This window comes from Perca flavescens, chromosome 22 (assembly GCF_004354835.1).
Source record: "Perca flavescens isolate YP-PL-M2 chromosome 22, PFLA_1.0, whole genome shotgun sequence".
In the NCBI taxonomy this organism is placed as follows: Eukaryota; Metazoa; Chordata; class Actinopteri; order Perciformes; family Percidae; genus Perca; species Perca flavescens.
Window position 1 is genome coordinate 13,930,550 of NC_041352.1, and position 19,231 is coordinate 13,949,780.

Here is a 19,231-nt window from a genome sequence, read left to right on the forward strand (position 1 = left end):
AAGTTTTGGATATGAGGAAAAAATAATGCAAACATCCTCACCCATTATGTATTTACACTTATGTAATAGACAGTTATTATAATTCTGTGTGACACAATGGATGTAATAGATAATGCTATTCTATCCCCATATGATACAATTAATACAGTGATAATAAGTCAATACATTACTATAATGCATAACTTTATTTTAGTTTATTTTTTTACATTAAAGACGTTACATGCCAGAGCTTCTGGTTTGGGAGGGCTGTACGGCTGTTCATGTTCAGTAACACTGTTTGGCAGCACAACACACGAGAAATGTGGAGATCCATTAATTGTATCTAATGGAAGGGAATACATTTCTTCCCAGTGATAAATCATTTATCAGCCAGTCTTGCCAGATTGCTGAGTTGTCTACACTTTTGGATATGAAAAACATGCAAACCTTCTTGCTGCAAATGCAACATCAGTATTAATGAATTCTATGCTATGTATTTATAAACTCATATTTGTATCATATTATGCAATTATCCATATTAAGCAAAAGAAAAAGCATCCTTCAAATGCAGATGTGGCCTATAAACAACAGCTCATTTATAGAGTAGAGAACACCAGACACACAAACACATGAGTTATATACACATTTATTTGTTATTCTGCATATGCTAATAGACGTAATGGGGAACAATGCTCTACAGAAATGTTGACATACATGTACCATAACAAAGTGTTCTGTGATCACATAATTGTTCGGACTACTACATGCATACAAAGATGTTACTTTGAACAGAAACAGTCTGTAGCTCAGATAATAATGATAATGTTCTCCAAAAGCTGAACAGAAAAAAAAAAAAATCAAAAACTGTAAGAGGCAGAATACATAGAGACACAAGAAGAAACAATGTAGTTTTATGCATTTTAGGGAGCAAGGTTCAGTAAGCACGCATGAGTGACACGGACAATACCCATTCTCTCAGAGAAAATAAAGACACAACCTTTCCACTCGGTACGGTATCACAGATGATAATGCCACTATGTGACAGTAAGACAGAGCGCCGTTCTTTTCACTGTCAGCTCACAGAATTAATTTCAGTATCCACACAAACATCATCCCAAGGGAATATAGCTGATCAATCCCTTGTTTCTCTACCCTACCTGTCAAAATGAAGGATTACTCAAGGCTAACACGGAGACATGCATGCTACAAGCAAGGGATAAAGAAAAAAATGTTACATTGAACGTAGAGGTACAGAAAAAAGAAATAGCTTTAACGAGAAGGTTATTATCAAACCTTCCTTCATAAAGAAAATATGAAAACCCCAAACAACAACAACAACCACCGCTGACCCCGCATTTTTTACTTTGGATAATACCAAAGAATCTGTGTTTCCGATGAGTGATCAATCTTTTCAACGTTATTTCCATGAGCTCTCATGCAAATCTGATTACGGAGTTAAATTATGTTGGTCTGGGCATACAGTACACAGACAAAAGGAAATATGGACCACAACTGATCATCTGATGCAATGGAACCATTTAGAGGATTCCATTTCATCTCTCCTCTTAACTCTCACAGCCTTCCCATATCCTGGCCTTCATTTTACCCACTGGTCACTGGGCCTGAGGCATGACATGGGGTTATAGCCTCTGAAGCTGTAGGGATTAGAGCACTCAGTGGTGTCAGCATGGGAAATAATCAGATGTAGCAGTTCAGTGACAGTAGGGATCTCTCTCCTGCCTGTCTGTTGTCAGTTAGACTTAGTCTTTTTCTCTTTAAGAGCCCCTATTATGCTTTTATTTTTTATTTTTCCCATCTTTCAGTGTGTTATATAGTTTTTTGTGTATGTAATAGATGTACAAAAGTACAAAAAACACATTTCACTCCAAATGGAGCTTTCTCTCTCACAGATAGCACTTTTTCTCAACTGCCTGAAAACACCTCACCCACATTATTGTTTGAAATTCCTCAATTAGTGATGTCACTGATTGAGAATTGAATTTGGTTGACCAATCACAACAGAGTGGACCAGCTGACCATTCAGAGCAGACTGGGCTTTTTGGGAAGGCGTGCCAAGAGCTCAGACAGAGCTTTTCAGGTGGAGGCACTGCAGCAATGGGCAGTATGAGATACATGATGTGTTTTTTGAAAATCAAGGCATGTTAACCTATTCTAGTAGACCCCAAGAATACAAATATGATGCTGACAAGGAGTATAACAGGGACTCTTTAAACTCTAACAGTTAATCTTCTCTCCCTTTGTTCATGGGGGTGGATACTGAATGGTGGTACACAGATTACCCAGGAGGAGGGAGAAATATTGCCGCTCCTTACGCCAGGAGCCAAGACATCAATGTGGATTTTGACAACATCACCTTTCAAAAAGTACAGAAGTAACTAGTTGACATTAGCTGTTAAGGAAAAAAACAGAGAATCTATCCAATCGGAACATCAGAGAGTTATAGAAAACCTGAGAACTCAATAACATTACTTGTATCTATTACATAAAGACCTGATTTCTCCTATAAAATTAGAATTTTCTGTACAGTGCTATATGAACAAAGCAAAATGACTTGCTACCTTCTCATAAACAGAAGTGTTATGAAAAGGCACGCATCATTTCAACCACCATATGGCAGGAAATTGTGGTCGTGCTCCATTTTGGTTTAGAAAAAATAGAATCATTCTCAACGTTAATTCACAAAAAACATAAAATCCTTTGTGTGTGGCCATTGAAATTAGATTATCCTTATTACTTTCTAAAGACATTTGTTAGATTTCTATGTAAATCTAACAGAATATAAAAGGCTGAAAGCGGTCAATTTGGATCCTTATTTCCACAGATAATCAAATTTGAGGTCCATTAATATCTGGCATTAAGGTGCCATACAGCATATGCCAGCCATATAATACGAAAAAGTAAAAGTCAAATTCTCGTTTGCATTGTTTGTGAGATTGTGGTAGTTGTAATACTGTTTGCCTCATATTAAAGATATAACATTTGAAAAATACAAGTAATTTCTGCCTGTACACTTACTGTACAAATCCCATAGACAGAAAATAAAGTGCCACAATTCTTGGCCTGCATAGATTGCAGTATGCGGTATTGCACATTCCACACCTCTCTGTGAGAACAAAAAAACATGATAATAATAATAACAAGAAAAAAAAACAAATAAAATAAACAACAAAAAATTCACCCACGTACTTCCTGTTAGTACCATTCTGGTTTGTGTGGCTTTCACAAACACACTACAAGTACACTCAGCCAAGTGTCATGCTGAAACAATGAACAAATATTCCAGCAATTAAATTGGAATCAAAGGCAACATACAACAGATATTTTCAGTCAGTGTAAAACAAAAGCGAGAAAGAAGACAAAAAAGAAAAAAACTCCTTTGGGTTTAAGTTTGACTGAAAATAGTTTTGTTCACATGAAACACAATAAATTACATTTCAAAACACTACGTATATACAAAAAAAGATACCTTAAACTTATCAGCAGGATGGGATAAACTTGCAGTAGTATGGAACAAATAATAAACGATAACAACATCAGGGCGCTGAGGATAGGAGAATGAACACAATGCAGGTAAACAAACAAAGGACAAAAAACAACTAAAAAAACATAACTACTGTCATAATACATGTTATTACCGTATATGTTACTATGCAGCTGAGATAGATGAAAGCTTGTCAGTGTGCTTGATTTGGTCCATTGATATTAGAAGGAATATTGTCATTTTTTTGGTAGTTTATCCCTTATGAATTTCCAAAATAGATAATTATAGTGTAAAGCATACATGTGTGTTAATGACCAGATCTACTGTGCTGAATAAATAAATAGTCTTAACTCTGTTTAATGGAATCTCACTTACCTACTGTAGATTATTCTACAACCAATCTAGACCTACATATTTCATATTTTATTCTTAAAACTACTTTTAGATGTATATATCTGATGTTGGAGAGTAAATAAGATTTATTTTTGTGATTTGGATGGAATCAAAAGACATTAACAAGGAATAAAAGATCTTAAACCTTGTTTTTAACTTCTGAAACCACATAATAAATATTTTCAGTAGCGGTAGTATCTGATATTCTGTTGTTACTGGTTACATTTATTTGGCAACTACAGGTGTATGCGTGGCAGGGGAATCAAGGGTTTTTTGTCCTTCTTGACCACGGCCCTTTAATTCAAAGACTGAGTATCGGATGCTCAACTGAAAGTTCAACAGTGGTTATGAAAACCAAAAGCAATTATGTCAACGTTACAGTTTCATACACCATTATTCACATGAAAAAACATAACAGGGTCGTTCGTCATGGGAACACTTTGCATTTCCACAAAAGGTAATGATATGTTGTTGTTTTTTTTATAGATCGCTACAATGCAACTCCCAGTCTGAGGGCTCTCATTCAACCCCCCACCCCACCCCTCCCTTTTCACATTACAAACATTTGTACCTTCAGTGACAGTTTTCCATTGCCTTAGATGTCCTAGTATTTACAGTGGAGCGCTTTCAGCAAACTAAGCACCGTAAAATACCTGTCTTTTTTAAATGCATGCTTTTTACAGATAAGTCCCTCTGTGCATTTCCTTCTTTTTGCTAGAAAAAGGAGACTGTCATTATGTACATTGGGAGGACCAAAATGTCTACATAAGTTGATGAATTCCCTCTGTTCTTCAAGAGCCTCCTCTCTGAGTCCACTGTTTTCCCCAAAGTCATTCTCAAATCTGCACGGAGCACTGCAGTTTCTTTTCAGCAATACACAACGACACAAGTAAAGGGGACTTGTCATGCCATGCAACAATTTCTTTCACTACAACTGCACCCTTGTCTTTTCTTTCCTGCTCTCACACACACCAGGCTGAGGTTGCAGTGTGTCATCGGAGCTTCTCTTACAGTCACATGCTGGTTTCACAGGTCGGAGAGAGGCTGCCGTCCCCGGGTATCAGGTGGATGTCGGATGTAAACATGTGGTTCTCTACTTTGTGTCCACTTTGGTTGCTGTCAGCTTTGACTTCCTCGCCTACCCCAACCACACCTTGGGTGCAATTTTGTGCTGCTGTCTTAGGTGACAAGGGTGCAACTGCAGCACCCGCCACTTCCATCAGATGTTTCTCCTCATGGCTCTCTGTGGATTGATCTTCATCGCCAGGTGGGGTGTCTACCACCAGCCTTTTAGGGGACAACGGGCAGGTCTCCTCCTCTGTGACTGGGACCAGATCCTCTGTACTGGGGATGAGCGGTGACATCTCTCCCTCCGGGGAATCGTCTTCCAGGATGCTGGAGCTGATGTCTCCAGGAGAGGTAGTGCTGGGCGGTGTAAGCGGGCCTTCAGCAGAGGTCTTGGTGAAGTTGACCTTTAATTCCTTTAATTTAAGAGGGTTATTCCCTGTTGGAGAGCTCTGGATATCCTTCACAGCACTGTTAAAGCTCTCCCCTTCCTCTATGTGGAGCTCTGATCCGTCACCTGGGTTAACGCATTCATAGAGGCCATCTTTGAGTATGACACCAGGAGAGCTGTGGTCATCAATGGCCCTCACTTGGCTGAGATCCAAAGAGGGTGGTGCCCTGGGGTGTCTGACTTGACAGGGCCCAGCATCTTCCTCATCTGAGTTGGAGTCTTGTTCTCGAAATTCTGCTGAGCAGCCCGCAAAGATATCTGGTGAGGAGGGTTGGACCTCCTTCATCTCCAGCTCTACTTCCTCTTTTAATGTAAATTCAGGGCTATGAGATTTCCTCGGTGAGATGGGGGCGGTCATGGTTGTGCTCAGAGTGCTCATGGAGCTTGTAGTGTTGAGGTTAGTGAAGGACTGTGACTTAGTCATCTGGTTGTACATCTCCTCCAGTTTCTGCACATTAAGGTGCTGTGGGGCCCTGTTTGTCCGCTGGGGACTTCCTGTGGTGTTGATGGTTATACGATTAGGGGAGCTTTGTGGCTCAGGGTTTCTTTCATTTAGAGATTTCAGATCATTCTCGGAGGATGCGTGCCTGGTCGAGCTGCCCCAGCGGCTTGGCGACAAATGGTTGTCCAGGGAGGTTTTGTCCTCACCTTTCTCCACCACCACATCCATCAGTTCCATACTGCGGGCAAAGGCATCTTTTAGGTTCATTGACACAATGCTGCCATTCCTTTTGGCTCTCTCCAGTGCCTCCCTCCTCTTGATGGCCTTCTCCTGCCTTTTCTGCTCCTTGTAGAACTCAGAGAAGTTGTTTACAATAATGGGGATGGGTAGGGCAATTACCAGCACTCCTGCAATGCAGCAGAGCCCACCCACAATTTTTCCAAGTAAAGTCTGTGGGTAAATGTCACCATAGCCAACTGTAGTCATAGTAATGGTTGCCCACCAGAATGAGGCAGGGATACTGGTGAATTTGGTGGCATCTTCATCTTTCTCAGCAAAGAAGACCAAGCTGGAAAATATCATGATGCCCATTGCAAGAAATAAAATAAGCAGCCCCAGTTCATTGTAGCTCCTTCTCAAAGTAAACCCTAGAGACTGGAGCCCTGTGGAGTGCCTGGCCAACTTCAGGATCCTCAATATTCTCATGATCCTGAATATCTGCACCACACGGCGCACGTTTTGGAACTGCAGCACGCTCTTGTTGGACTCAGTTAAGAAGATGGTGACATAGTAGGGCAGGATGGCCAACAAGTCAATGACATTCAGCGGGCCTTTGAAGAACTTCCACTTATTAGGAGAGGAGAGGAAGCGAAGGAGGTACTCCATGGTGAACCAGGCGATACACACGGCCTCCACGTGGGCCAGCTGGGGGTTGTCATTGGCCTGGCCGAACTCGTCTATGAACTGGAGCTCTGGTAAGGTGTTGAGAGACAGAGCGATGGTGGAGAGGATAATGAACAGGATCGAGATGATGGCTAGAATCTGAAAAAAGAGCACAGAAAGGAATAAAATATTAGCCGGATCCCAAGAAATTTATCCATGTTCATGTGACTTTCATTATCATTTATAATACACTGAAAAATAGGTTAAATAAAACATTACGCCTGAGCCATACAAAGATATAGATCTTGTGTTGTCTCTCTCGATCAGCATGTTATGGCTTAGTAGTTTGTGGCAGATATGGGATACAGTGAATAATAATAGGTGTCTGATTTGAATTAAGGACAGAAAAAGATGCATTTAAAGGCTGAAAGGTGTGGATTATAAATTATATGAATGCATGTCACAATGTTGTTTGTATGGACAAAGGAAAACAGCATGGAAATGTCAAATGAAAAAAGAAGGTAACAAATGAGTAACTAAATCTTTGAATGAATACAGCATTGTGGGATAGATTATTAAATGAGGAGAACATTTACATAATGGGAAATAACTAGGCCAGAAATCTATTTTTGAAGTAGAGGAGTGTGTTTGTTTGTGTGTGCGTGTGTGTGCGTGTGTGTGTTTGTTTGTGTGTGCGTGTGTGTGTGTGAACCCATCTACAGATAAAAGGATGAAGGATTTTGGCTCCACCTGTTTGCAAAGAATTGCCAAAAATCCCTCTATTTGTCTCAAAATAAAATGTATTGCTTTCAGTAATAAAAGAAAAGCAACAGCAAACAACTTTTTGAAAACTTCTCTTCGTTCTCGTGAAATTTACAATGCTTTGATATAGTTTCCTGTGCTTCTGCTTTGTAAATGGATGGGTAAGAACATCCTGCATAATCCCAATGAAGTCAGTGCAGCATGAGGCTGCATTTCAATCAATCAATCCATTTTGTCACATTAAATTGTGCAAGGTACAATTCCAGTGACATGTTATCCGTCTGATGTAGAGATGGTCTTGCTTGACCACGTAATCGGGATCGTAGCCATAGGTTGTAGCTGATAGCCATCTACACCATTTCCTCAGCAGTCAGCAGGAGAGTTGGGTTCCCTATCCTGATAAGTGACTAGTAGTCATGAGATGGCTACAGAGATGGTCTTGCTAGGTTAAACTCATCTTCTCCACCTTTTCCTCTGTGTTTACTGCATTTCAACTGCAACTCTTTACCTCGACCTTAATAGATCAAATCTGACCTTAGATGTTCAGACTGAGGTTTGGTATTTATAAAATGAGTGTAAAATATATGGTGTGTGTGACAGTGACATCATGTTATGTGATGAGTATGTGTGCCTTGTTTGTACAGAGTGAGAAGTAGGGGTGGGGGGGGAAATCAAAATTGTACGTATCGTGAATTTTTTTGCCGATGATTTTTAAAATTGTTTCTTTTCACTGGAATTTATATATATATTTTACTATTCACCTAAATATTTTCTGTTTATACGGTTCATACATCATATCCGTTTTCTGACCGAAAGCAGAAAATGCCGAAAATACATATATAGGTATTATGTACTTCTTTACAATTGAGATTTTTTTCAGACTGACTGACATGTGATATGCATTATTTTTAGAAAACTATTAATTTTTAGAAATGTCTCATGATATATTGTCTCTAGAAGTGTATTATTCAAATTGTACCTATCGTGAATTTTTTTGCCGATGATTTTTAAAATTGTTTCTTTTCACTGGAATTTATATATATATTTTACTATTCACCTAAATATTTTCTGTTTATACGGTTTATACATCATATCCGTTTTCTGACCGAAAGCAGAAAATGCCGAAAATACATATATAGGTATTATGTACTTCTTTACAATTGAGATTTTTTTCAGACTGACTGACATGTGATATGCATTATTTTTAGAAAACTATTAATTTTTAGAAATGTCTCATGATATATTGTCTCTAGAAGTGTATTATTCAAATTGTACCTATCGTGAATTTTTTTGCCGATGATTTTTAAAATTGTTTCTTTTCACTGGAATTTATATATATATTTTACTATTCACCTAAATATTTTCTGTTTATACGGTTTATACATCATATCCGTTTTCTGACCGAAAGCAGAAAATGCCGAAAATACATATATAGGTATTATGTACTTCTTTACAATTGAGATTTTTTTCAGACTGACTGACATGTGATATGCATTATTTTTAGAAAACTATTAATTTTTAGAAATGTCTCATGATATATTGTCTCTAGAAGTGTATTATTCAATTTTTGTTTTTGTTAAAGAAGGAAAACAAAAAATTGCAATACTCAATACTATTGAATCACAATACTTCTACAATCGCAATAAATGACAATCGCAATACAAATCGAATTGTATCGTGAAAGAATTGAATCGGGACAAAAGCATACTGTATTGTCCCAGCCCTAGTGAGGAGTATTGGTTCTCTCGTCATTTACTTCAATAGTACCTCTCCATGTTTTATCTGTGCCTCTGCCTCGGCACCTCCTTACAATGCTGCAGGGATTACCTGATGTTCTTTTTACAAAGCTCAACTCTGCTCAGCCCAGAATCTCAACCCACACAGATGAAGAGTCTCGGTCCTACACACTATATAACCTCAACAATCAACAGAAATCCAGTGCATGGAAAAAAGAATCTGCATTCTTTTATGTGAAGTCCTCTATGACCTGAGCACTATAAAACCTATTAAAATCTAATGAACAAAGATTGAAGAGCCTTAGTCAAGAAAGGAAAAACAAGACACCCTGAATACTAATCACAAATCGCATCAAGTTGCAGAACACACTGATTATCTTACATAAATTTACACAGTGCCGTCTGGAGACAGTCACCGTGTGTCCTTTGAGACTTCCCAAATTTAGCAAATATCACATATTAGTGAATATCATGCAGGGATGGAGCTCAAGGATTTTGCTGAGTTTGTCAGCCATTTCTATAGTCTATCCATTAGCCCCTAGCTACCACTGACCATATATCTATGGCAATGACACTCTGGAGAAAAGTGGCCATAGGCTAGTGACACTGCCTGAAATAGAACTAAGAAAGTTCTTCTATTAGGCGAGAAAGATTGAGAAAAAATAGGTTAAGGCAGATAGCAAAATAAAGACAAGAGGGTGTCACTGCTCAGCACAGGAAGTGTTATGACTAATTGAACGCTGCTGCTGATAAGGTTAAACCTATTAGGAGCTAAGTGAAGCAACCTGGGCCTGGCCTAGCAGGGAGCGGAAAGACTGTAGAGTCACACAGTAAGGACATACATTGCTTCCATACCACTGAACGTTTTGGCAAGCACATTTGAGGCTCACTCCCTTGTGCCAAGCCACTCGGCCAGAGGACTTTTGCTTATGTTCCTGTTGCTGAAAACCTTGGCACCAAGTCATCTCCAAAGGTAGAGGAGTAGATTAGAGCATAGAGATAATTATTTTGATCAGTTTAATCTTTCAAATACAGGTACACAAAGAATCTAAATCTATCAATTTATGAAAATACACGCTAAAGTTCACTCATTCTTTAGTTGTCAACTATTCCTTATTTCAATTCTCATTAACTGCCTCAGAGGAGGCAGTTCATCTTCTACTGTTCCACTTTGGAGCAAGTGAGCCCTTTTGAACTGCACTAAGAGCAGCCGAATGGATGGACACAAACACACTCAAAGACAAAGAGAGAAAGTGATTAATGTTTTCACTGACCCACACCCATGCAATATCACCTTCCCACACAGCCATGCACCCCTTGCTCATAGACACCAGCAAATGGCATTTGAATTTGAGGATGAGCAATTCTAAGGTGACTTGCATTAACCTACTGTAATTGAGTGGGAGTAGTTAAAAAGATCAATTAATTGGACTCAGTCTTCATTGCCCCTGATTTGCATGTGTGGTTGCATTAAGTATAGCTTCAAATGGCATGAGTGCTGGTTTAATAGACGGAAAAGTAGCGCGGCCATACCAGTTGACCTGGAAGTGACCCAGCGGAGAAAAGTTAACAGAGACTGGAAAAAAAACAAGATATATTTGAGCAAACTGGACACTTTCAAATCTCTGGAGCACTTTTTTGAAGAGGAGTTCAAAGAGTAAGATAACTGGGATTAAAACATCACTAGCACCCTGATAATTTTACTAAACTAATCAATGTTACCAGCTGGCCAAGCTACCTGTTTACATACCTATACTTTTGTCTGATAAAGATCAACATTTCACTGTGCTTTTACTGAAATGTATAAAAACGGTATTTACCTTTATCCCGAGTAGCTAAAATAGAGAGCAATTCTGTGACTAGAAATTGCTCAATTTGAAGATTAACAGCAAATTAAAATGCAAAATTATCGACCAAATGGAAGCTGTCATAATTCAGAGATGATTTTAAACATGGCCTTAAATAAAGTTGAAGACGCCACGTGTTTTTCTGTATGTTTCTGTCTTGCTTCCTTGTTTTTGTGGAAGTTTTGACCTCAGGGTGCAGTCAGGTCATGGTCAGGCCAGTCATGAGACCTGATTGGCTTAGAGGCTAATGGGAGGGTAATGTCTTCCGATGATTAGGTGATGTGTGACATGCTTTTCTTGTCCATGGCTATTCAGGCTCTTTTACTATCCCTCCACCATTCTACTGCAAAGACTGCTTAGCACAACTGTGCTGAAAACTGTTTCACTTTAAGACATACAATGAGATGAAAGACAGATGGAGAAAAAGACTATTATTATCATTGATTATTCAATGTCACATGACTTTTATTTTTAATGCAATACTCTAAGAATTCCCCTTGATACTTTGGCCTGTACTCCTCAGCACATTATAAAACACATCATGAAAAAACAAATCACTTGACGAATGTCCTCAAAAACAAAAACAATCCCTCAAGGGACGGTTTACAAAAATAGTGCCTGCAACAGTGCTGGCAGCAGTTCTGTAGAATATATTTTGTGCATCAAGGGAGTGAATGTGCTTCAGCCACCAACACCCACTCTCACAATTTCAATTCCACAGCTCCTTTAAGGTAGGATTTGATCCCCTGGGAGACCCGAGCAGGAAGAATGAAGATCATCCAGAGGAGAAAACAGAGTTGAAAACAGAGTTAAGCGCACCCTTGAGCCTCTTCTCTGAGCCTCTCTTGATTTCCATCTTCAGCCACCTGTTAGCTTAACCACTACTCTTGAAATTGTGAGAATAACCTTTCCTGATCATCTTTTAATTCCTGCAGGAAGCAGTCAATTGGTCCACTAAATCCTCTCTAAATGTCCTGTCATCAGTGACAGCACTGTGGTCGCATGGTTACACACCCTCTTCTGCATCGCCATCATTCCTTAGTTTGAGGAAGAAAAGATGCTGTGGGGAAGAAAATAACCCGCACCACACCAGTGGCCCATCTGCCAGCTTGGGGGAGGCTATTGATTGCGTACACATCACATTATGGACACTGAGCCAGGCCCAGCGAGCCCCTATTGATCTTCTCGCTCAGAGGTCTTACAGACCATGATCCACCTCTGATGTCCCCACTGACTCTCCCTCCTTCCCCTTGTGTCATCAATTTGTGCTGGACAAATTGAGCCACTCCTCAGGTATGATAATTTTTTGCAGCGGAATCAATCCAGGCGATTATTGCTATGGTAATTTCGATTGATCCTAGGACTTGTGTGTTATTTCATCTTCTTTCCCAGTGTGATGATGCATGAGGGTGTTGGTGTCACATGGCTACACAGCTTTGTGCATGCATTAAAACAAACAATAACAAAAACATAAATTTAATGAATTATCATACTAAGTTTACATGAACCAGTAGGCAATTTCATTTCATTATTCAGACCAATAGCTACATGTGGTGGAAATGGGTTAAGGAGTATCCAAATGACAAAGTCTGACTCCTAAATGTGAACAAATTCTGTTAGCGAGCCATTATCAACAATTAAAGGGTAACTACTGTTTTTTCTTTCCCACCTGGACCCTATTTTCCTATGTTTTTTGTGTCTAAGTGACAGATGGGAACAACAATCTTTGAAATTGGTCAAGTATTAAGCAAGATTGCTGCAGTCGGCAGCGGTGAAACAAGCTACAATGTAAATTAGTAGGGCAATTGTCCAGCTTATATTTCAGTGCTTGTTTTGCCACTGACTAGATTAATATTCCAAGTGTCTGACAACATTATGGAAAAGATTTCAAAGGAGGTATCTTTCTGTTTAAGAGTAAAATACACTACATTCAAAGTCGACAGTAACAAAAATAAAGCTATGAAAAGCTGTTATTGGTCATCTTTCCATGTTTCCAACCATCACAACTCTAGTTGTGGTTGAAATAAACACATGGTTTACTGATTTACATGTGAAAATATGTTGGCTCTATACACGCTAAAAGTATTGCTTTTTTTCAATGGAGTCTGGTCTGTTTAGCGCTAGCGACTTCAGAGCTGTTTCTGGTTAAACAGAAAGATCTCAAAGAGGTTTTAAAGGTCTATCTCTGAAGGGATCCCTTCCATAATGTTGTCAGACACTTAGAATATTAATCTGAGCCTGTCAGTGGCAAAACAAGCACTTTTGTGAAGGTAAATACAAGCTGGACAATTGCCCAATTAACTTACATTGTAGCTTGTTTCGCCACTGCCAACTGCAGCAATCTTGTTTAATACTGGACCAATGTCAAAGATTGTTGTTCCCATCAGTCACTTAAAAGTCACTTAATAAAAAAATGGTTGAAAGGTTGAAAAACAATGGTAGTTACCCTTTAATAATGGCACTGAGCGAATATGGCATTTTAAGGTAACTTGCACACATACTAAGAGAGATTTAAAAGACATGGATAGTGAGTTGAGTGCCTTTTCTATGGCTAGTTTCCAAAGACTTCACAGAGAGAGAAAAGCAGAGGGGGAATGTTATATTTGGTGGTCATCCACTGTTTTGTCCCACAGCTCCCCCAAAGGTCAGAAAAGTTTGGAGGAATGCCAGATATTACCATTTGGACCTCAATTCTAAAGCCATTTGTCTCTGAATAAGATAACTGAGCCCATTAAGCCCTGGAGAGAAAAAAATTGCAAAACTGATTCAACTGAATCCCTTGATATTGGCAAAATATGTGTGCAATTGAAATATGTCCAAAGCCTCTTCTTTTCTTACAACTTTGCAACAAAGTCTGATAAAAGAAACCACTCCAGTGTCCATCTGGCAAAATATTTTTGGCAACTGCAGTGGGAGTTTAGTGCATAATAATAAAGGCTTATTATTTCAAAATATATCTCTGAGAGCTCTCAGTGCAGTCAATAATTGCAGTGGATATAACCCATTTGTCTTGCATAACGCAGCATCACCATACTGTGTCACTTACAATTTAATTTGTCATCAGTCAGCTAGACTATATTACGATTCCCTCTGTGCTTAGCAACCTTAATCAGGAGTATTGGCATGATGTGATTAAAGTCACAATTTCAGGGTTGATCTCAGTGAGGTGCCTTACAATCAGCGTTAGAGACAAACTTTCCAAGTCAATTATTTTTCTTGTTGATTTCTTTGTAAAGCACAAAGCTTTATACACAGAACTCTCTCTCACTTTCATATTATCCTTGCTGGAGGCTAGCAACAACAGGGGTCCTGTGGGTTTCAGCCAATGTTACATATGCTGAGGGTGTGAGGTTCACTCAGCAGCACAAAAATTGGTTGAGTGGGCTGACAGCCTTTCAGAGGAACCTTATGGCCTTCTACATTATTGAGGAATGTCCCTCCACCATGCACACGATCTTCCACTGTTCCTTCTGGTTACTGTACTACAGTATGTTTCGTTTGAGCTCTTTACCAAACATCATTGTGTCCCCCTTGTCTTCCCATTCTTTTAACATTGTTTGTGTGCTATCCCCCTTTCCAGGCTTTATTTATACTGATATTTGTTTGTGTTACTTTATTTCTTTTTTCTAGCCACAGGGAGAAAAGTGGGCTAGCATGAAATATTTATAGAGTGCGTTCAACTGCCTGGCCAGCAGTTGCACAAACGCACCTGCACAAAACAGCCACCGCAGCGGTATGTGTCAGCCTCAGATGAGTTTAGGTTGATTGACGCGACCATGATTGGCAGATTGAAATATCATACATATAACATTACGTATTAGCTAACACATTTTACTGACAATTCCCGGGGCGCTGTTTGTTCAAGTGACACATTACCAGAATGCCATTAGAAGTATTGCTAATTCACTGTAACAATAACATTGGGTGGGAAATATGCCAGCGTATGAACCCTTATGAGTCCTGAGAGTTGCCAAATAGCATAGAGAAGAATCTGACTTTGTTTGGGATGTTGCAGTCACATTGCGGTGGTATGGAGGAGAAACCATTAATTTGTTGTTTTCAGGAGAAGAATGATACTGGCAGAAAGTGCAGACTACCTGCAACTTTGAGATAAAAGATATTTTCCAAAACTTTGCCAAACTCTGCAGCAGACCCACCGTCAGAGGGGGTTAAGGGTACAGATGACCCCTGCCCAAGGCCCAGCGGGGGCCCATGCAAAGGTCTATGGTGCTGGACGGTGTGGTAAGGGACCATAACTCCTGACGGCAGGCCTGCTCTGCAGTTACATGAAACTGAAATAAATACGAAGGGGAAGTTGAAAAGTTCAGTTTGTCCACATTTGCTTTCTCCTGTCAAATACAAACAAACTCATAGTTGAAAAGTCCAGCAGATTGAAAGGTTGGCAACCGTCTTCTACCTCCTCTGTCCAAACAAATGGGTCCTTGATTTCACACAGAAAAAAAGAAAAGACTTCTAATTGCAAGGTATGTTGGCTAAAATGATTTTCCAGCAGATTTTATTCGCTCTAAATAGCTAGCATTTGCAAGGTGATGCTAGCTCCGTGAGTTGGCTGAAAAGTTTGTCAACAGCAGACTTTTTTAATGTTTACAGCTTGTTCACTTTAGAATGAGAGCACTGTAAAAAAAAAGAATATGCACATGATGACATGTTGCTAAAAGAGGCTAAAGCTACATATCCAAGTCCTAAAATGGATTGTACTCTAATCCCAAAAAATAATTAGTTATAAACCAATGATATGTTACTAGGCTTCGAAAGTATTGCTAGATTACTACTGTAGGTGATAGGCTAATTAGCTGGGAATGCTAACATATGCAGTTTACGCTAAAGCAAATAAACACACACAGTTTTTCTTATATTTTTTTTTGTTTTAATAAGATAAAAAGACACAACCTTACAAACTCTTACGTATTTATTAGTTTTATGCAAAATATATGGGTCTATGTGAATGTAAAAAAATACTGAAAAACTCCAGTCGAATACTTTGTTGATCAGCTTTGTATTCATGTGTATTAATGAGTAAACAGGAAGGCCAATTACGTGTGAGTGACATCCAGCATTGCTGACCAGCGTAGCTTTTTAGGCCACAACACAGCACAACAGCAGCACTCAGGTAAGCTTAAACATTCATGAGCTGGCTGCCACACAATGAGTTCACAGTCACACTCCCAACAGCTACACTTCAAATGCTAAACTTTACATCACAAGCTAGCAAGGCCATTTCTGGACTCAACCTTGGGAGAAATTCCACAACTCTCCTTCTCAATCATGTGTATTGATGAATTTATTTAAAGCTTTGATAGGATCCTTGAGCCATCCGCTGACTAAAATAGATATCTAATGCTTGGTCCATCATATTGTAGATCCTGTAACATAGCCCTCTTCCTCTGTTTTTTTTTTTTTTTTTTGATTTCTACTCCCAGTATAGTCTTTGGCACAGATATGTTTGCAGTTCAACAATACTTCATCAGGGCATTATAAAAAAAGATTTCCCACAGTGTGCTGTGGACAACTCAGCAGTTTTGTGAATTAAGAGTTGGATGTAAAAGTTCCAGCTGAGGCCAAGCCTCCCAGGAAGGGCAGGGAGGAAAGGCATGCACACTGCGACACAAAGCATTTAATGCAAAGAACAAACTGAGATTTAGGACAATGTCTTGATTTGTCTTTGTAAGATCAACACTTTTAGCGCTTTTCACTTTGGGAAACATTCTAATCAATATTTGTTGCTCTCTTTATCTGACTCTCTCTGTCCTTCCTCTGTAATCTGTCCATCACTATTGCCCTCTAAGCCACCTTGCAGCCAATCACAGCCCTTGACTTTCACAACACAAATGTCAGGAAAAAAACAGAGAGGGAGAATAGGCAGTCACAGGCAGACTTGGTGTTGCAGGGGAGAGTAGGCTGTACTAACTGTGAGGCAGACGCAAAGCTATATTTCCTATTACACTATCAAAATTACAAAGATATGGCAGCAAAATTAATTCATGAAACAAAATGAATGTGTAATAAGTTTTAAACCTGCAGTAATAAGATACTACACCTAGTGGGAGAAAATCCAATAAAAGTAATTCCTGTTGTGGTAAAATATGCAAGAACTTGCCATGAGCTATGAGACAGCCAGAGCTGAAGGTTAGCTTGTTCCTACGCCTTTGTCTTCTGTTAACATTACTTTGTTGCTGTGTAATTGCTTTGGCGATGTCTTGCCATTACAATAAATCTTTCTGAGGATCTAGGTATATATATCTACATTAAAAATCAATTTAAACAATGTCCTTCCCCCATGTCCTTTCCCTGCCATGTGCATATATGTGTTTCTGAGCATGCACTGCATGGTTTGTGTACATGTGTTTCTGTATGTGTGTCTGCGTTTCTAGGGAGAACAAGCCTCTGGCCCTCATGGCGTGACAACATTATTAACCTGTATACCTCTGACTTCCCCCTGCAAGAGAAGAGAACAGCAGGGCAAATACAGCCAGTACCCTCCACAGCGCATGCACGCACGCACACACGCACGCACGCACGCACGCACGCACGCACGCACGCACGCACGCACGCACGCACGCACGCACGCACACACAAGGGCTCTTCCAGTATGCATATATGTGCAAATTATACACCTAAACACATGCTCACAATACACAATAAACAGCCACAATACCAAAGGACAACAACATAATCACAATAGATAACTTTATTATGTTTTGAGTAATTTTCAGCTGAGCAGCTCTGTGTTCCCGCAGGGGCGTATGCCTTTATGTGTGACAGAGAGAGAGCGCCAGAGAGAGCAGTCAACAGCGCTAAATGTAATTACTTCTAAGTGTGATAGGCCCTGTGCCTGAGTAGCGATCCCTATGTTAATCACCCAGCCATGCCCCACACTTCCTCGAGCAACAGACCAGTGGAAGAAAGGAGAAACAAACACACAGTCCGAACCCTGTAACAGTTAATATTTATGATGCTGTGAGTGCGGCATCTCGCTGGGTGCTTGGCTGCTCCAGAGCTTCGCCTGTATGTATGCAGATAACAATACGGGAAGGATCTCTTACAAGTTCCTCTACCCCTGAGTCTCCTGATAACATCATCCATCTGAGCTTGGAGGCTGAGGTTAGAGGCAAGTGTGTGTGTGTGTGTGTGTGTGTGTGTGTGTGTGTGTGTGTGTGTGTGTGTGTGTGTGTGTGTGTGTGCTTTCCAAAAATGTAGCCTACTCACAATAAGAATTACTCTCCTGTCACCTCTCTGGGGCGCTTTTCCATCACACATAAGACGGGGAAAACCTCACAGGAAAAACTCTTCTCTACGGCGCACACACACGCACACACACATAAACACACATACACATACACACACTCACTCACACACACACACACACACACACACACACACACACACACACACACACACACACACACACACACTAAAACATACAGCTCAAATGTTTGTAAAATATCCTCAATCCTTTCTATCTTTCCAAAACACACTGTCACATTTGCACGCTTGCACTCGCGCAACACCCTCACATGAAAAAGAGAACCCCCCCCCTCCCTCTCTCTATCCTCCTACCCTCTCGTACCTCTATCTGTTATCCTCAATGACTACGTCTACGCATCACCTTGCTGTCTGAGTCAAACTCTGTAACCATGGGGATGTCTCCCAGCATTACTAACGCAAGTGGAGCAGAAAGCAGCTTTGTGACTTAAACATTATTTTCTCTGTGATGCAGAGCCTTTACCATTCAGCTGAGCGATCGGCAGAAGCCCTTTGAGCAGCAGGATGACACTGACAGATTTCAGGGTAAAGAGAGGATACCTGGGGCATTGGAATGCAAAGCAAAAACTGTCAGCCTCGATGAATGCCATCATGAATTCGAACAACTTGAGATAACAATTGCAGTTTAGGGGAAGCTTTTGTTCAAAAAGGCTTACAGTGCTACAAGTAGGAACATAAAGGTTGTTGCAGAGTGAAGAGAACCACAAGACATGGAAGTATTACTCCACTGATTGATAGATAGATAGATAGATAGATACTTTATTGATCCCCAAGGGGAAATTCAAGTGATCACTGGTCTTCCACTGAGCTGTAACTGACCTCAGATACATTATTACATTGGGCTCTAGTGTAGTAAAAGCTGGACAAAGAGTACACCCACAAGAGGGA

The 19,231-nt window shown here is 39.9% G+C and overlaps 1 protein-coding gene across 2 annotated transcripts in view; it reads right to left on the reverse strand.

Moving 5' to 3' along the window:
* Positions 1–4,429: 4,429 nt before the first annotated feature.
* Positions 4,430–19,231, reverse strand: part of kcnb2b (potassium voltage-gated channel subfamily B member 2b) — an 88,665-nt gene continuing 73,863 nt past the window's right edge. Inside the window, exon 3 of one of the 2 annotated variants that reach the window (XM_028569577.1) lies at positions 4,430–6,873. In XM_028569577.1, coding sequence (XP_028425378.1) covers positions 4,888–6,873 — 1,986 coding nt within the window. In that variant the 3' untranslated portion in view covers positions 4,430–4,887. The remainder of the gene's footprint in view (positions 6,874–19,231) is intronic. The other variant, XR_003691526.1, reaches the window with a different exon arrangement.